The sequence below is a fragment of the Fistularia commersonii genome, chromosome 15 (assembly GCF_037954325.1).
Source record: "Fistularia commersonii isolate RoL2024-O1a breed Wild chromosome 15, RoL_Fcom_v1.0, whole genome shotgun sequence".
Taxonomy (NCBI): domain Eukaryota; kingdom Metazoa; phylum Chordata; class Actinopteri; order Syngnathiformes; family Fistulariidae; genus Fistularia; species Fistularia commersonii.
In genome coordinates, this window is record NC_141298.1 from 14,463,121 (window position 1) to 14,480,307 (window position 17,187).

At 39.8% G+C, this 17,187-nt stretch overlaps 1 protein-coding gene across 32 annotated transcripts in view; it reads left to right on the forward strand.

The window, feature by feature from the left end:
• Positions 1–15,272, forward strand: part of dlg2 (discs, large homolog 2 (Drosophila)) — a 194,387-nt gene extending 179,115 nt beyond the window's left edge. For 24 of the 32 annotated variants that reach the window (XM_086160682.1, XM_086160681.1, XM_086160685.1 and 21 more), the window contains 11 exons: positions 2,778–2,892; positions 3,271–3,447; positions 4,436–4,511; positions 6,226–6,322; positions 8,222–8,272; positions 9,404–9,505; positions 11,608–11,631; positions 12,069–12,241; positions 13,524–13,633; positions 13,724–13,815; positions 14,343–15,272. In XM_086160682.1, coding sequence (XP_086016808.1) covers positions 2,778–2,892; positions 3,271–3,447; positions 4,436–4,511; positions 6,226–6,322; positions 8,222–8,272; positions 9,404–9,505; positions 11,608–11,631; positions 12,069–12,241; positions 13,524–13,633; positions 13,724–13,815; positions 14,343–14,449 — 1,124 coding nt within the window. In that variant the 3' untranslated portion in view covers positions 14,450–15,272. Of the gene's footprint in view, positions 1–2,777; positions 2,893–3,270; positions 3,448–4,435; positions 4,512–6,225; positions 6,323–6,753; positions 6,800–8,221; positions 8,273–9,403; positions 9,506–11,607; positions 11,632–12,068; positions 12,242–13,523; positions 13,634–13,723; positions 13,816–14,342 lie in introns of all 32 variants that reach the window. The other 8 variants (XM_086160684.1, XM_086160689.1, XM_086160712.1 and 5 more) reach the window with 3 other exon arrangements.
• The last annotated feature ends 1,915 nt before the right edge of the window (positions 15,273–17,187 follow it).

Sequence of the window (17,187 nt, forward strand, 5' to 3'; positions counted from 1 at the left end):
GTGTTTGTGGAGAGAGTAGAAGTGGGAAGCTTCAGGGGATCTCACACCGTAGGTAACGCACCAACAGCAGAAGATCCAGCACCAAAGTGAACATGCAGAGAGGTATGTGTGCAGAAGAGAACCGGCAAACCAAATGTTGGAAGTTTCATGGCTAATGCTGCATGACTTTTGTTTCTGGATTGAAACCGATTTGGCGTTTGGTCGGATAGAGGATGAAAAGGGTTGTTTAGAATGATCAGTTCGTCCTCAGTCACCTGCACAGATTCTGTCTGGTGATTTTTGGACCTATCAAACATTAGGTACAGCAGTGCAACAGAAAGCATGTATGCATGCTAGGCAGCTTGTCAACAATTATGGTGGATCAAATATTGTATGTGATATCTATAATAACCATTTTTTCCTTACTTTAGTATATGCGTTTCATATTTGCTTCCCCTTCCTTCTTTGAAGTGCACCGGCTAAGGTTGGGTAGTCAATGGTTGTTACGTCAAAGCAGCGGATGTCACTTTCCTTTAGAGGTGGAACTCTGCAAGTGACAGATTATCGAGGCATGCCCCGAGTTATCAGCTTTTTCATCATCCTTGCAAATGCTCTGTCAGGAAAAGAAAACCTGTCAGCAGAGTTGTCTGCGTTTTACACACTGACACGGTAATGTACAATGTCAAGCGGTACGTCCTTGATAATGCAAAGGTGTCGAATCAATTTCCTCGATCTCAGGTTAATCATATTACTTAAACATCTTTATATGAAGTACTCGTCACACTAGAAGGAAATATGATTTATATCTTGTGCGAAAACCAAAAATTGTCTTTTTGCTTGTCTTTCTCAAAATAGCAATACACACAAGATCGCACGTATTTTGATATGTCTGTTGTTTGAATGATGTTTTGAATATGACTAATCTAAATTTAAATCCTCTGGTGTGGCATCAGACACTTATTTCTTTATAGATCTTCATATATAAATCTTAATATTGCCTGTTGTGTTAACATGCTTGTTTGTTCACATATGGATGAATGTCATCAACATTTCTGCCAGTCATTCTGCTTCCATCCACTGGTTTGCATCGGAGGTTTTTATGTTATTCGCCTTCTCGCGGCTCCTCGCAGGCACCACGCAGGCAGAGACGACTGCGACACACACAAACCCGATTAATACACACGAATGTAGAAGCGCAAATCCAAATGTGCTTAAATTCCAGCCCGCATTCCTCAGCTCTTGTGTGGGAATCTTTTGGCTTCAGGCAAAATGAGTGCAAAGCACCCATCGACATGAATGAGAAGGCACGTCAGCCTCGGCCAAAAACAGAGACAACCAAAAGTGGCAATGCAATGAAGCCCATCTGACCCCCCGTGGAGAGAGATGATTGCAGCGGTTCACCTGACAGTGCTGTTATAATAATGACTTCAGAAAACCTCTCCCGTTGACATATAGCGCGTACGTGTACGCCCGAACAAATGCAACCGCGTATGACCGACCTTGGAGAGAAAGGGTCGATTTATTCGATAAACTTTGGACTTACGCATCCGTTGTTGCAATCTTGGACAACAAAAACAAAGGCATAAAAAGATAAAATAACTCCTTTTGAAATGTGACCCCAAACCTCCCAAACAAAAGCTCTGACTATCATTGCATAACCTCTGACTGCACTTTGCAGACCAAGCGTGCAGAACGAATTTAGTCTATTTTTATTAGGGATTTCTTGATATTAATGCACACACGCACACACATATGGGTATAAACAGTTTAATAGGTGGCAAGGTTATGGGGTTTCAAACTATTTGATAAGTCCGTTGACACTATTTATAACATTAGTGCTATGTGAGTTACAATATTCTAGTTCACCTACATTATAAGCTCAGTGTGCCAGAAGATGCTTATGATAAAACAGCATCCGATAAGAGTTGTGGCTCAAATATGCAAAGTCACTTGTCATTCTTAGGTGAGCCATTTGCATAGCTATTCGAGCAAATGCTATCAAAACAATTCAAATATGCTAACAAAACAAAAAACTGCCAAAATAAAGATAGCTGGGGATAATTTTACAGCAGGCACGTGGCTTAGTGATGCTAAAATGTAGCTAGCGATTGTCAATATATGTCAAAAATAGCAAACAAAATCCACCAATGTTTCCATGTTTTTAAAAGATGCTAAATTATAATCACTTTTTAAATGCTAATTGATTCACAAATGGGTAACATAGTCTATTTGTTCCAAAGAAACCGCAAACGACTACCAAACAACAGGCTAACAGGAAGTAATTTAAAAAAAAAAAAAAGGCTCAATGGAACTAAAAAGTGAGAAAATATGGATTAGAGGATTGTTTATAAGTTGCTAACACAGTGTTATCGAAGGTTCAAATTAAGTTCTGGCTTCTTGCGTAACACGGCGTCGATCGTCACCATGTAAATTGTCATAATAATAATATTAACAATGAAAAATATTGTTACCGAGTACTTTCCATCAAGGTGGTGTACAAGTGAGAAGAGTTCGGAGAAGGAAACAGTTGAATAAAGACGCTGCATAGTTCAGTTCTTCTAAATCTGCACAAGGAAGGAAAGTGGCGTTCATTACAGTGAAGATTATGTAAACATCATACAAGTGAAAACCAGACACTTTTCTATTTTTTTAATTCGATGAAACTCAGTTTTCTACCAACAGCTAATGTCGTTTTTAATCGCTTATTTATGTTGCGTTTTTTTTTTTGTTGTTTTGTTTTTTTTTTACCCTAAATGTTGACTTTGTTGTCAGCGATAATGTTTTTACTCATTTTGTAGAGTATGGACGTTTCGAGGCCAAAATTCACGATCTGCGGGAGCAGATGATGAACCACAGCATGAGCTCCGGGTCGGGATCTCTGCGGACCAACCAGAAGAGATCGCTCTATGTCAGGTCGGCCTTTTTCTTACCTTTTTTTTTTTTTTTCCCTTTTTTTGAACGTTCAGGTCGCGTTCGAAATGCACTAAATATGAAGTAAGTATTGCAAGACTCGCAATGTTTAGTGTTTGAATTGGTCTAAAGATAGAATGCACTCACTTGCCAAAAATCAGGTTTGAGATCTGTGACAGTGTCAGTGGGACAAGGGAACGTTTCTTATTTTAGTAATCCTCCACGGACTACCGGTCGCTTGTTCTCTCTGACCTGGTAAAGTTGTGCCTGTGGTTTCTCTCCATTGACTCCAGAATTAAAGATGGGGAGGAGGAGGGGGGGGTCAGATTTGAAACATTTAAAATGAACATGTCTGTTGACCCGGCATCTCCCACTGGGCAGGGCGTTGTTTGATTACGAGAAGTCGAAGGACAGCGGGCTTCCCAGCCAAGGGCTCAGCTTCCGGTACGGAGACATCCTCCACGTCATCAATGCCTCCGACGACGAGTGGTGGCAGGCCCGCCGTGTCACTCCTCACGGGGACAGTGAGGAAATGGGCGTCATCCCCAGCAAAAGGAGGTGAGCGGAGAATGGAAGTCTGTTGCAGGATGGGAATATTTTCAAAGCATTTCATATTCTCAAAATTGTCCTTTTTGTCTGCAAATAAAGGGGGGGGGGGGGGGTGCAACGAAAACTGCAAATCAGAGACAACATTGTGATGATATACCTCGATGTAATAGATAAAGAAATATAATTATTTGATCTTGGAAAGGAAAAATGTATATTTATACTGTATAAAATGGACTTTATACTGTATAATAGTGTCCTCTGGGTGCAAGTACCATGTTAGTCCTTTTATTTACAAAGATCCAAAAGGGATTCAGGACTTTGCATAGGACGAAAATAAATTGGAAATGTAATATTTAACCCTCGTTCGATCTTAACATTGTGTTTACTCCCCTTTTCCTACGGGTCAAAAATGACCCATAGGACAATCTTTGTACCCTAGTGGTGTACAGCCCACATGGAAAAACAAAAAAGTATCACTTTTTCTAATTATGGGGTCTCTTTAGGAAAAGTCTTAAAATTTCAAGTTGGAAAAAAAGAGGTTAAGGGTTTTTTTTCTACAGGTAAACATGGTAGTGGGTCACTTTTGACCCGCAAGACAACACAAGGGTTAAACAAATCCAATTAAAAAAAGTTGAAATCGTTTACATGGACACATCGGTACATGAATAGACTAAAATTTAAAAAAAAAATGAGGGCTCAGTGAACGTAAATAAATGGACATATTCATTTAGTTTGACTCAAAGGGAAGTTGTTCGTCCTCATTTGAGAAATCTTACCACTGGTTTAAGATCCCATGCTGAGTGAACTCGCAGAGCAACGTCTCACCGAGGAATGACCAGCTCATGTACGGCGATAACAAATCCAGCCGATATCGACGGAAGTGCCTTGATTTTGAAATGTAATATTTGTCGCTGAATCGCGGAGCTTCCCTCCCCCACCTACTCCGTCAACGTGATTGACTTGGTGTCACGACTGACGCTGCTCTTTTGCTTGGCAGGGTGGAAAGGAAGGAGCGAGCGCGTCTGAAGACTGTGAAATTCAATGCCAAGCCCGGCTCATTTGATTCAAAAGGGGTAAGTGGCTCCATGAGTGCTGCCACAAGGCATTTTATATGATCGCTTTAATGACATGACTCGCTGTGTGCGGCTCGGACATAACTGTCCAACCTTTGGATCTTTGCAGTGCACGTACGGCCTCTTTAGTGACCCCGTTTAAGTGTGTCACTGTGTGCGTCTTTACATCCGTTGTCAATACTGCGGTCTAACCTCCATTTACGACCCTGATGAGAATTTTTGACCAGTTTTGAAGAATTCCTTTGCTTCGCTGTGTGTTTATTTACACTTTCTCCAATGATGTAACAATCCAGACCCACATCTCTTTCTTATGAGGTCAAATAATGAAAAAAAATGTCCGTCCTCCCGTTTTGTGTTCATATTTAATGTTGTTCCCTGAGTAAGTTCATGTTGTCGATGTGCAATAATCAAACAGTGAATTTTAAACTTTCTTCTAAACATTCTTACAAGTATTTCATTTTTAAACCACATGTTCTTTTCAAAATATAGGCCCAATATCTACACTATAAATCAGATTTTTAAGGATTTGGCTTTTTCAAACACGGGCTTTTCAGAGAAATGACTTACCAGCAGCATCTTTGTTCCTCAAATAATGAGAACATGAAAAGTGGTTCATTATTTGAAGTCATCATTGTGTTTTGCCATTTTCTATCCATCACCGCATGTGTTTCGTGTGTTTTTGGTGATTTTTTTTTTTTTTTTTCTACAACTAAACCCTGTTTATTATTTTCTCACGGCATGATCTCTTTTTTATTTTGCTTTTATTTGGAATGCCTGTGATGCAACCGTGGCACATCAAGAAGTCGCCAGCCGTTAACTGAAATATATGACATACAGCGCTTTCTTCGATTAACCATAACAAAAGATGTATCATCATGATAAAAAACTATCTTCAGCATCCTTCGCTTGGAGCACACTTCAACGCTTCTGTGCCGTTGGCTTTTTAAACGATGACACCGGTTTAATGGCTCACCAGAAAGGCGTCCTTGTAGTAAATTGGAATGAAGCCTTTGTCACCGCGTACTTTCTCAACAAATGAAACTCTTTGCCGTAAAATGAAGAGCTATTAACTCCTCATATCTGAAAAAGCAAAGCGCAGCAGCTCGGCGGCAGCAGGATTCTAACTTCTTGATCTTTGCATGTTTATATACGTGAACAAGAACTGTCAACAAACTCTAAAATATATTAAAATAACATTCTTTACATGTCAGAAATTTTTAATTATTAATTCTATTAATTTTTAGTATTTTTAAGATTCAATTTTATTATTGTTACACATGTATATGTAGAAGTACCGGGCAATGAAATACACAAATTGACATTTTTTCTTCTCAGGGAGAAGAAAAAGAATCATCTAAAGATCTTTATTCCTATTTATGATTATCTTTTTGTGCAGTTAAAAAAAAAAATCAATTACAATATGCATTGATAATTTAAAAGAACTGCAGTCAGTTGTGATTTAACATGATCTTGTTATTACCTGAAACCTGAATGTTCGAATCCCAAATATCAGTACTGGCGCATGTCATATAAATCCAGTTTCATCTGAAATGTTTATCATATCAAAGTGTTCCTCGGGAGCGACTTCCAGGTTCACAACAACATGCCGGAGCCTCTTGATGTCCCACAGGCTGCACGCCCCGTTTTTTGTCTGCATGCACATGATAGCAGTCAGATATACCTGTTTGCCCCCCTGCTTTCTCTCCCTTCACAGTCATTCAATGACAAACGTAAAAAGAATTTCATCTTTACGCGAAAGTTCCCATTCTACAAGAACAAAGAGGGTGAGCAGGATGGCAGTGATTCAGACCGTAAGTAAGCTCACCGCCACACATTCCCTTTCACGTGCGGGGCTGACGGGGGGGTTCACAGGTGTGTTTGTGTGGAAGCCGCTCCCGTTTGGTTTGCTCGGTCCATCGTTCTCTTTTCTGTTCCGTCGCATTCAGACGCGTTGGCTCGATGCTGATCGTTCATCAGGAGTGCAGCCAAGTCCACGCGGGTCATTTTCATATTATGTGTCCCCATATGGCGATACTGTTCGACCCACTTTTAAAGAGGTCCAATCCTCACCGTGTACTCGACTCCCCCTGCTGGTTGATCAGTGTTTGGGCAAAGACAGATGGGTTTTGGTCCAACCTTTGAGCCACAGCTCCCTCATTTCTACACCTCTTAATTTTTTCGCTGATGTTGCGGCTGTCCTCCTTCTTTTCTTCTGTTCCGGCTCTCTTTGGGCGGCCGCTAGGACATCCTGGGGATGGGTGATGATGGGTATGGGACAAAGACGTTCAGTAAGTTGGTTCAGGAATGATTCTTCAAGTACATCAGTGCATTTCCTGTCTGAGCGTGTTTCTCAGCCTGCAATGATGCATGCTGCCTTGGTTTGTCTTGTCCTGCTTGCTGTGGATGCGTCACTAAACTTTCGAGCACATTTAGGGTCCAGGTTTCCAAGTTTAACAAAAAGCAAGTCCCGTCATAATTTTTTTTATTGTTCTTTATCGACATCTCAACTAAAAACCATCAACATAAACAGGACAAATGCAACACGGAAAATCGATAAACAGTGATAAACATCATGCTTCTATTCAATTTTTACATTTGTGCATGGATAAGACATATTTAAAAATAAATGCAGATGTTGTATTTAGATAAAAATCAACAACCAATCTGATTGTGAGTGTAAATATATATACATATATACGGGTGTGTATACGAATATGTGTATACACACCCATTACCCATCACAGTAGGATACAATTTGTTCGAATTTACCAAAAACATTTGTTTTCTTGTACAATACATTTTAACCTAAGATATGACGATTCGGGTTCATCTCAGGAGGATTTTATAAAGTTTTCCAGTTAATGTAGATTTTTCTGCCCAGAGGTGTTAGAAGCAGAACTGCAACTTTGCCAATAGGGGGCACTCCTATGTTAATTTCAGATACTTTTCAATGTCGCGGTCTCCCAAACCTGTCTCAGCATGCTGAACAGTTCTGCCCTTAATGGACAGACTGTCTAGCGATCTGTTGTGATTCGTTACAACTAATGCATGTTTGCATGAGACTGGCAATAAAAGCAGCATCTGTGTTCGTCAACTTCGAGTCGATTCTTTTGAGCCGGTCAGGGTTTGTAATGAGCTCAATGTTGTTGTGTTTCTTCGTGTGCTTTAAGGATATTTCAGTCGGCTTTGTGACGCTATCTCTGTATCTATGACATTGAGAATTTCAGTCAGACTCAAGTTCCTCAGCTTGTTACGAAGCAGTAAAGACGAAAGGGAAGTTACTCGCTATAACAGTCAAACTTCCCCAGTGGAACCAATATTTGGTTTATATTGTTTTCTGAAATGATGCGTATATCATTTCATTTTTATTCACCCAACCTTTTTCTGGAGACGATTGCCGGACTGTCAGTTTAGGGTTAAAATCAAATCAGAGTTTACTGTATTGTCAATACTGCTAAACGTTTCTCACATACAAAAGATTGAAATTGTGTTTCCCTAAGACCCACGGTGCAAAAGTACAAAACTTTCGTTAGAAACAGGCCATTCGTTTATCTGCTTGTATGGTGAAAGGTAAGCTTGTGAAGTCAGGGTCTCAAAATAAATCATGTGTAAAGATTTCTATCCATGTTGCGTTCAGCCCGTTAAGGCATGTTTTAATGTTTGTGTTTCTCCAAGTATCATAATACCGTATTCACCATGTGTCCCACCAGGGAGTCAAGAAGATGTGATTCTCTCATATGAACCTGTGATGCGACAGGAAAGTAAGTCTTCTCTTAAGAGTTTGAAAATGCAGATTAGAAAAAGAAAAAAAAAAGTTCTTCTTAAAAGAACAGTTTTTGTGATATTATTGATTTGGTGTACCAGTTCGCAACACAATTGTCTAAAATGATTTACCGAAACCCGAAATTCTCCCATGAACAAGCACTTGGCGACAAGAGTGAGAAAACAACACCCTTTTACAGGAAAGAAAGCTTGGACAGAGGGGAGGCCTTCTGCCTCGACCAGTCAGGGTAAAAAGAGAGAGACAGAGAAATAGAAAGCAAGAGTAGAATAGAAACCGAGCGGGTACAAATTATTTCTCGCTGATAATAACTAGCACTGAGAGTTACACAGTATGAGCTGAAGTGATCCATTAGTAGCCTTAATATTGGTAAAATACATAACAAGGGTGGACAACTGGCAAGACCAAGGGTTCGGGAAAAGATTTGAGGCTATCCCTCGGAAAAGTAAACCTATCGCAGAACTATTCGGTTCTAGCCTTTACGATAAGCTTTCTCAAAAACGAAGGCTTTAAATCTTTTCTTAAACAAAGAGAGGGCATTCGCCTCCCAGATCGAGATTGGACTTTTAGTGACTCCAAGAGTAGCTCTGCGTTCTGGGACCGTAAAAGATCTCTATGGCTGATAGGCTTCTAAGAGGTCTTTGAGAGATGATGCCGCCTGGCCATTTAGGGGTTTTATCGGCGAGGAGATGGATTTTAAATTCCACTCTGAATCTCACGGGGAGCCGCTGCAGAGAAGCCTGTATCAGAGAAAAATGATCCCTCGTACCAGCTCTTGTCAGACCTGCGTTCAGAAGCATCCGAAATGAGCCAGAGAGTCTTTTAACAACTCATTAGGACAGAGACGGTTAGGAATAAACAGTGTGTCAGTCAATCAGCTTTGATATATTCCAGTCTGGAATAAACCAAGGCATGAATCAGTGTCCCTGCATCTTACCGAAACCGATGATACCTGATATTCGAAATATTATACCAATGAAAGAAGGCAGTCTTTGACATTTTTTTCCTCAGAGCTAAATGATAAAAAAAATGGCTTGAACATCTATATATATACATACTCTCTTTGCTGCATCGTTGATTCGATTATACATCACAAGTTTCCACCCCCCAGTTAATTACGCCAGGCCAGTCATAATCCTGGGACCCATGAAGGACAGAATTAACGATGACCTGATATCCGAGTTCCCCGACAAGTTTGGTTCTTGCGTGCCACGTAAGTAGTGACCGCTGAATGACTGACACCGCAGGTAGTATCTATCAGTCACCCCGTTTGTGTTGGTTGTAAGTCTTCTTCGATAGCGCCGACAAGAAAAACACATTGTGAAGTCGCTGTCTGTCTTTACTGACCGAGTCGTAACATCAAATTCTGTGTTGAGTCGGCGTGATGTTTCGTTCACCCTGTCATCATCGTCATCATCCACTCAAGCTTGCAATGTTCTTACACACACTGGAACTGCAAGATTCTCGGTGTAAAAGCTCACGGATGTGTTGAGATACAGGCAATGTTCCACACACTCGGATAGCTTCCATTTAGTCCATATTTTTCCATCAGAAAACTCGCTTTGCTACTTTAGCTTTGCTACTTTAGCTTCGCAGAGCAGACGTTTCTCACCCAAAAATCTCACCCAGTTTCACCGCTTGTTCTTCTATTTGCACATACTCCGAAAGCCATTCCGACTTAAAAGAACCGCATTTCTTTTTTATTTTGGTTCGGTGAGTGGACGTATTACATTCACCGCCCGCTCTTTTTGCCACGATAAGGGGTTAGCATTAGCCTCCGTCGCTCTGTTATTATTGTTATATAGCACGAATGGGCCGAGCACGTGTGCATTTACTGTCAATGCCGTGATTGGCTGCGTAGCGTGATTGCATCGTATCATATGATTGGCTGGACACCTGGCACTCACAAAAAAATGATACAGAAAAAAATGTAATATATCTATTTCATTGCGCAGCGTAGAGGGAACATTGGATACAAGTCTGTGGTTCCAGTGCGGTCTGGCTCTTTTCATGTTTTTTCAAAGAATATGTTGATGTTCGTGTGTGTGTTAAAACACCTCAGCGTGACCATTCATATGAATTTATTATTAATTCAGTCCAGCAGTCTTATCACCGTTGATATTTATAACTATGATGCTGTAGCCGCTCCCTCAGAATCAGTTTAAAGTGCCTTTCCTACCAATGTAAGTAACATTATGATAGTTGTTGCAATAGATGTTGCTGTTTAGCCTTTTAGAGGCTGTTGCACAGTTAATCAACGGATTTCATGAAATTCGCTGTCACAGACAGAGATGACAATTGAAAATTCAAAGTAACTTTCAGTGCAACATGAACGGTATCGGACGCAAAAGGTAAACAAAGGTCATCGACAGCCAAATTGAACAGAAGGAGAAATACCGGTCTCCTACCCAACTCCACCTCATAGATACAAAAACAACAAGACTACAAGTCGCTTCCTTTGCAAACTAAAATAACAAAACCTGCTAAAAGGACCTGAACTCAACTAGTAACAAAAACAAGACCGCAAGTCATATTCTTTGCAAAGTAAAACAACAAACCCTAGCGTGTAGAATCGCAAACAAAAGCTACAGAATTCTCCTGAAACAAAGCTGTGCCTGTTTGCTGCCGGAGAGGAAGGTATCCAGACAGAGGGAGAAGAACGAAATGTAGGAACTTGTTTGAGAAAATAGCCATGGGTAGTAAAATCACCTCCATCATGAAGGCTCACTGCCCCTTCAGTCCTCCATCTGTAACTGTGCCTGATGTTTCAGCACAAAATCGATATTTCATTTATCATTTAGAAACAGTGAAAATGTTAAAATGGTCGATGGGGCTTTCCACGGCGAGGCCACAGCGCCCTCTAGTGGCCGTGCACGTCCATACCTGCTGATAGCCTCCCCAACCGATCCTCTCTCGGCGACACATTTTGGACGGTTTCCATGAACGAGCAGAAATAATGATATCAGTCTTTCAGTCTCCAATTGAGAGCCTCAAGACTTATTGCTTTTGGCACAGTTTGGTTCGGTGACACATCACACGTCGTCGTAGCATCAATGGAAAGAACATTATCGGCTTGAGTTGATCTGTTTTTCCCCATCTGATTCTGCTGTGTGTTCATGCGTGTGTGTGTGTGTGTGTGTGTGTGTGTGTTGGCGTGCGTGTTCCTGGCGTCCATCCCTAGTTTAGTTCGGCCTCCCAGGATCACTCCCTCCCTCCGCTTTGTGTACTTCATCCTGTCAAAGCCGTTTTTGCGTTTTGCATGTTTTGATTTACCCGTCTCTTTTATTTTCAATTCACCCTCTAAACCATAAAAAGCTGCTAACAGCTCAGGGCTCCAAGGTAAGTGAGCAGATAAGCCGACACGACTTTTCATCCTTTTCAGTAGATTGTGAGCCTTAACGCAGATTTCTTTTCCCCTTTTCCCACTCTGGAAACTGTAGTTTGTACTGAGCCATTTATTTCCTTCCCTTACGAAGAACAATTCATAGCAGCCATAGCAGTCTGTGTCTTACAGGTAGTTTATTTGTTCCTGTGGTGAGATGATGGAATTTAGCTTGTTGCAATGTTTTAATTCTATTTAAGTATCTTGGATCTTCAAAGATAAAGAATAAACAAACAATATTTCAACACAGGTCCATCTGTACGACAATGTCAGTCAATATGTGTCGTTGACAGCCTCGAAATTTGAATATTTTACGTCATTTTAAGGTTATTTTTAGAAAAGGTCGCCAATGGCGTTTTGTAATTCAGAGTGCATTTTCCTCTCTGCACCGAAGACACAACTCGGCCAAAGAGGGACTACGAGGTGGACGGGCGAGACTACCACTTTGTCATGTCCAGGGAGCAAATGGAGAAAGACATTCAAGAGCACAAGTTCATCGAGGCGGGACAGTACAATGATAATCTCTATGGGACCAGCGTGCAGTCTGTAAAATATGTGGCCGAAAGGGTAAGACTTTGCACGTTTTGCTTGAGTATGTCTGACGGTAAATTATGAGGGGGAGATCAGGGTTGACTTGGATTCCATTAATTGCACTGGACTGATCTCTGATTATCCCATTTATGTTGTTAAATTGAGTTCATCAAGTTCAGGTACACTGACAATGGGGTTTTGTGCAGGAAAACAACTGATTAAAACAAGTCTGCTTCGATCTGTCATAGCTAACGGGTCATTTTCTCATAATTTATTGCATTTCCTGAAAAGCATTCCGTAACTTCATGCTAGCTGACATTAAAAATGGTTGAAGTTAAGGTTAAAAAAGAAAATCGTCCAACTTAGTTACATCGGGACATGGAAACCTTGTCAGGCATCAAGCTGCAGTACGTGGATCTAATCCCTTCTGTTTAACTCAGGGGTCTCAGACTTACGGTCCGCGGGCCAATTGCAGCTCTCCGAACAATATTTTGTGGCCCCCTGCCTGTAATCAAACTGGTGCGGCCTGCGCATTTTTTCTTACATGCATCTAGGGGTTTTATACAGTGGGTTAAAAAAGAACAGGCAAGGAAAAAATGAAAAAGTAACTTTGCAATGTATTTTTTGCTTCAAAATTTGAAAACAAAATGATTTTTGATGAAAAAACATCAAGTAACATTGTTAAAAACAATCTTTTCTTATTTCCATTAAAATCACAAAAATTATAGCTCGCAAAAAAATGGGCAAAATTAAAAAGATTGACCTAATAACCAGAATAGCCACCATTACCATACCTCCTCTTATACATGCTACCAATCAATTTTCTAATAAAATTTTCCCACTGTAACAAGAGTTTCTCTTTTAACTCAACAATATTTTTAGGGTGTAATTTAATCAATTCTTTTTTAATATTCATTTTTAATGTTAATTCATCATGTATTTTTTTAGCGGGGCAGTTCATTACATATAAAGATTTTTTATAATTTACCTGTTTACCTCCTTTACACTAAAACAACAGAAAAATTTGGACTTAGTGTCACTTGTAGGTAATGATTTTACTGGTCCGGCCCTCTTGACATCAAATTAGGCCGTATGTGGCCCCTGGACCAAAATGAGTTTGATACCCCTGGTTTAACTGCTTGTGAGTGATGAACAGCCTAGATATATCTCGATTAAAAGTCATTTTAACAAAATATCTGGACAGAGGGGTCTGAGGCCTACTGATGCAAATTTGAAGTCCAGTTAGTTTTAAAACGTTGAACTTGTGGATTTCAGCTCTGTAGTCCTTCGCTTCTCACATTGCGTGCTTGTCTCGCAGGGTAAACACTGCATTCTAGATGTTTCTGGCAACGCCATCAAACGGCTACAAGTAGCACAACTCTATCCCATCGCCATCTTCATAAAACCCAAGTCAATTGATTCCTTAATGTGAGTAATATTTGTTTTTGTCAAAGTATCTATTACATATTTTTAATTGCTCATGGAGAGGGACCAAACCAGAATTGTATGTTTGTATAGGGACATGAACAAGAGACTGACAGAGGAACAAGCCAAGAAGACGTTTGACAGAGCCATGAAGCTGGAGCAGGAGTTTGGCGAGTTCTTCACAGGTATGACGCCAGGAATGAAAAAAGAATAAAACTGCATCCGCCTTGTCAATCAGGCACTATCTGAACACTAATATTCAACTAATATTCACTAATATTCAACTAAGATTGGGATAAAAAAGAGGATTTCTAACATTAAGGTTGTCTTGTATGATTACAAAGTCCCGTTACGTGAGGTGTTTACTTTCATTGCATCTGCAGATGCCTTTTGATGGAGGATTAAGTTATTATGAATTAGCACCTACAAGTCAAAGAAATAATAATTATATATTTAATAATAAATAAATGGTTTCATTACTTTAACAAAGAAAGCCAGGAATCCAGGAGGCCGGTTTGTGAATTCACTGCAGATACATAATATTACATTGAATTTAATAAACATACAGACACTGTCACTGCAGCCGCGATTATGTTTTCTCACACCCGGTGGCTTCAAGCTACTGCGGTTGCGTTTCCGCGGTGAAAAGGTGCACGGCGTAACCACGGCGATGTGAACATGACACAATATCCCTGCTTCCTTTGCTTTCCAGCGCTGGTTCAAGGGGACACCTTAGAGGACATTTATAACCACTGCAAACAGGTCATAGAGGAACATTCAGGACCCTATATCTGGATCCCCTCGAAGGAGAAACTATAATAACCCTGGAAGGGAATCTGGACTCCTAGAAACTAGTAATAATTTGTAACATATGATAACTGTATGGCGATGATTAGTCTTCATGAATAATTATTGTGAATATGTTTGTTTTTTTTATTTGATTTTATTTGATTTTATCGACTGTTTTGTTCTGCTTCATTTTTTTTTTTTTTTCACTCAACATGAATGTTCCTGAATGTAAACCACAAAGTGTTAGAGCATTTTAGGTCTTGAACCGTTTGTATATTTCTTTGATTTTTATCGGGGGTAAAAAAAAAAAAAAAAAAAAAAAAAAAAAATTAATTGAAAAAAAAAAATTAAAAAGGAAAAGAGATGTAGTAAAAAGTGATTAAATAAGTGTCCACATCAGCACAGTGTGGAATTTTGAACAGGAAGTTGGACGTGCTGCCTTTGCTCACCCCCCCCCACAATCTCCGCGACCCCTGCAACCGATAGCCGCCACGTTTTCGTCTGGACTTTTTGCATCCCCGAACACCTGCTTTGCTTTTTTGCCTGTTTACATCATCATTTCTTATTAATGACTGTATTTATTTCTCTGATAACGATATTGAGGATTTGTGAGACGAAAAAAAAAAGTTTTATTCACTGTATTTTTTTTTTCATGTTTATTTTTTACTTCAAAAAAAAAAAACGACCTTCGTCATCCATCTGTTGCATTGACAATGAGAAGAAAAGAGAGTACGCTGCTACGAGCAACAGAGATGTAACACTATATTTTGCTACTTAAAATGCAAGAGGGCACAAAAGCACAGAATTATTTATTACTGAAAATATAACTTTGATTAAAAGGTCATTTACAGAGCATATTTTGTTTGAGTGATGTAGTATGTTGTGATTGTGTTAGGAGGGTTGTGGACGTCGTGAAAGAAACATTTGATATTCACGGTATTTTGTAGATTCCCAATTAAAGAGTTTGTCACATAGACGGGGATTCATTTAAACCCTTAACAGTCTGATATGGAAAAACCGAAGAAAGGTAGAAGGTAGAAAAGTCTATCATAAATGAGATTGCAGTTATCTGAATCAGAGCACTCTGTGATATAAAGCCTTGACAATACCAGACTTTTATAGCATCATATTTGAAAGTAAACATATTGCAATAATAAAATTGTATTAAAAGTATCAAAAATTAGTGGTCTTTAGGCAACACAGCCTAGATACTTTACATTAATGTTGATCTCATCACAGTCGAGCTTATTTCAAGACATGAAGCTATAGTTCTTGTCCGGAGCGCCATCCTCACTGGACGTCACCGTCATTATTTGGCCGCTGTTAACTTTTCCATGCAAAATCAGACATCGGGCTGATGGTAAAACTCCCGTGTTCTGTCTCGAACCGGAGAAAGTTTTGTCAGAAGACTGTAAAATGTCATTCTGGGTGGATTTTAACATTTCCAAGACTATTTGGTGTTGGTTAAAATCTAAATGTCACGGACCGAATTAGCATCGGCTGAGGTCGGGTTTGGAAATCAAATGAGACATTGTGACGGGACTGAAGTCACCTGCAACATAAATTCAACCAAATATCACCTTTCGATAATGTATCCAGGTGTTTATCTACTGGTAATGTATAGATAACAAACATATTTGGTGTTTGTTTATGTTTATATATCCAATGATATTATATTACCTGCTTGAAAGGATGATTGAATATGTTTTGCTTTCCAGTGAAAATGTTACAGACAGCATCAGGCCTCCCAAACCCATAATGTGATTATCACCCAACACAAAGTCCATTCAGAGTTCTTCGGCTTCAAAAAAAACACCTTGAAAGTGTGCACTTGAATTTAATTAGATATCTTTATCACCCCCCTCTATTGAATAATGCATTGAATTAGGAGTGACGTAACCAGTGATGGTTTGAATGGCCGCTCCGATCTTTTGTGTCTAAATTATTCAGAGGGACGATAATCAATCTGTCTGATATTAAATGTGGCATTCGGAGGAATAAGTGCTTATTTTGCACAGCTAAAGGATTCTGCCCAGACAGATGTGCGTCAAAACGCTAAACTGTTCAATCATTACAATAAATGCAGTTAATAACACCGTCTCTCAGCAGGCCTCTCTTCTACCTGACTTTTACTAAGTCATTTGCAGAGTGTGTCCATTTGTGTGTGTGTGTGTGTGTGTGTGTGTGTGTGTGTGTGTGTGTGTGTGTGTGTGTGTGTGTGTGTGTGTGTGTGTGTGTGTGTGTGTGTGTGTGTGTGTGTGTGCTGCGCCAGGAAATCAGCCGCAGCACACAAGCTAAAAATTTCGACAAAGAAACAAGTATATACCAATTTCCATTGGTCACACTTTCTGCCGTTTGTTATATTGTCTTCCTCGCCCGCATAAGTTTTGTGTTTTCCTCTCGACACGCGTCCGTCTGTTGGATCTTCCTGTGAAGTTCATGTGACATTTTGAAATACAAGAACTAAAAAAGAACCCTGTCTGGAAGGGAGAAATGCTAGTTTGATATCTGGTGGGTCTGGGACGGATTCCAAAAAAATCAATTAGTAATTTGGATTGGGAACCCCGGAATATGTAGCCTGGATTCAGAAATTGAAAAATAGAAGAATATTCGGTCGGTGATCCTAGGTAGTTTTCTGCGGGTTTTCAAATGTCTTTTTTTTCTGAAGCCAAATCAATACAATATTAAAATCAAGGATCGGACTCAAAGGAGCGAAATTAAATTTCAAATTTGCATTGCGTGGACGAACGTTGCATTCATATGAGTTT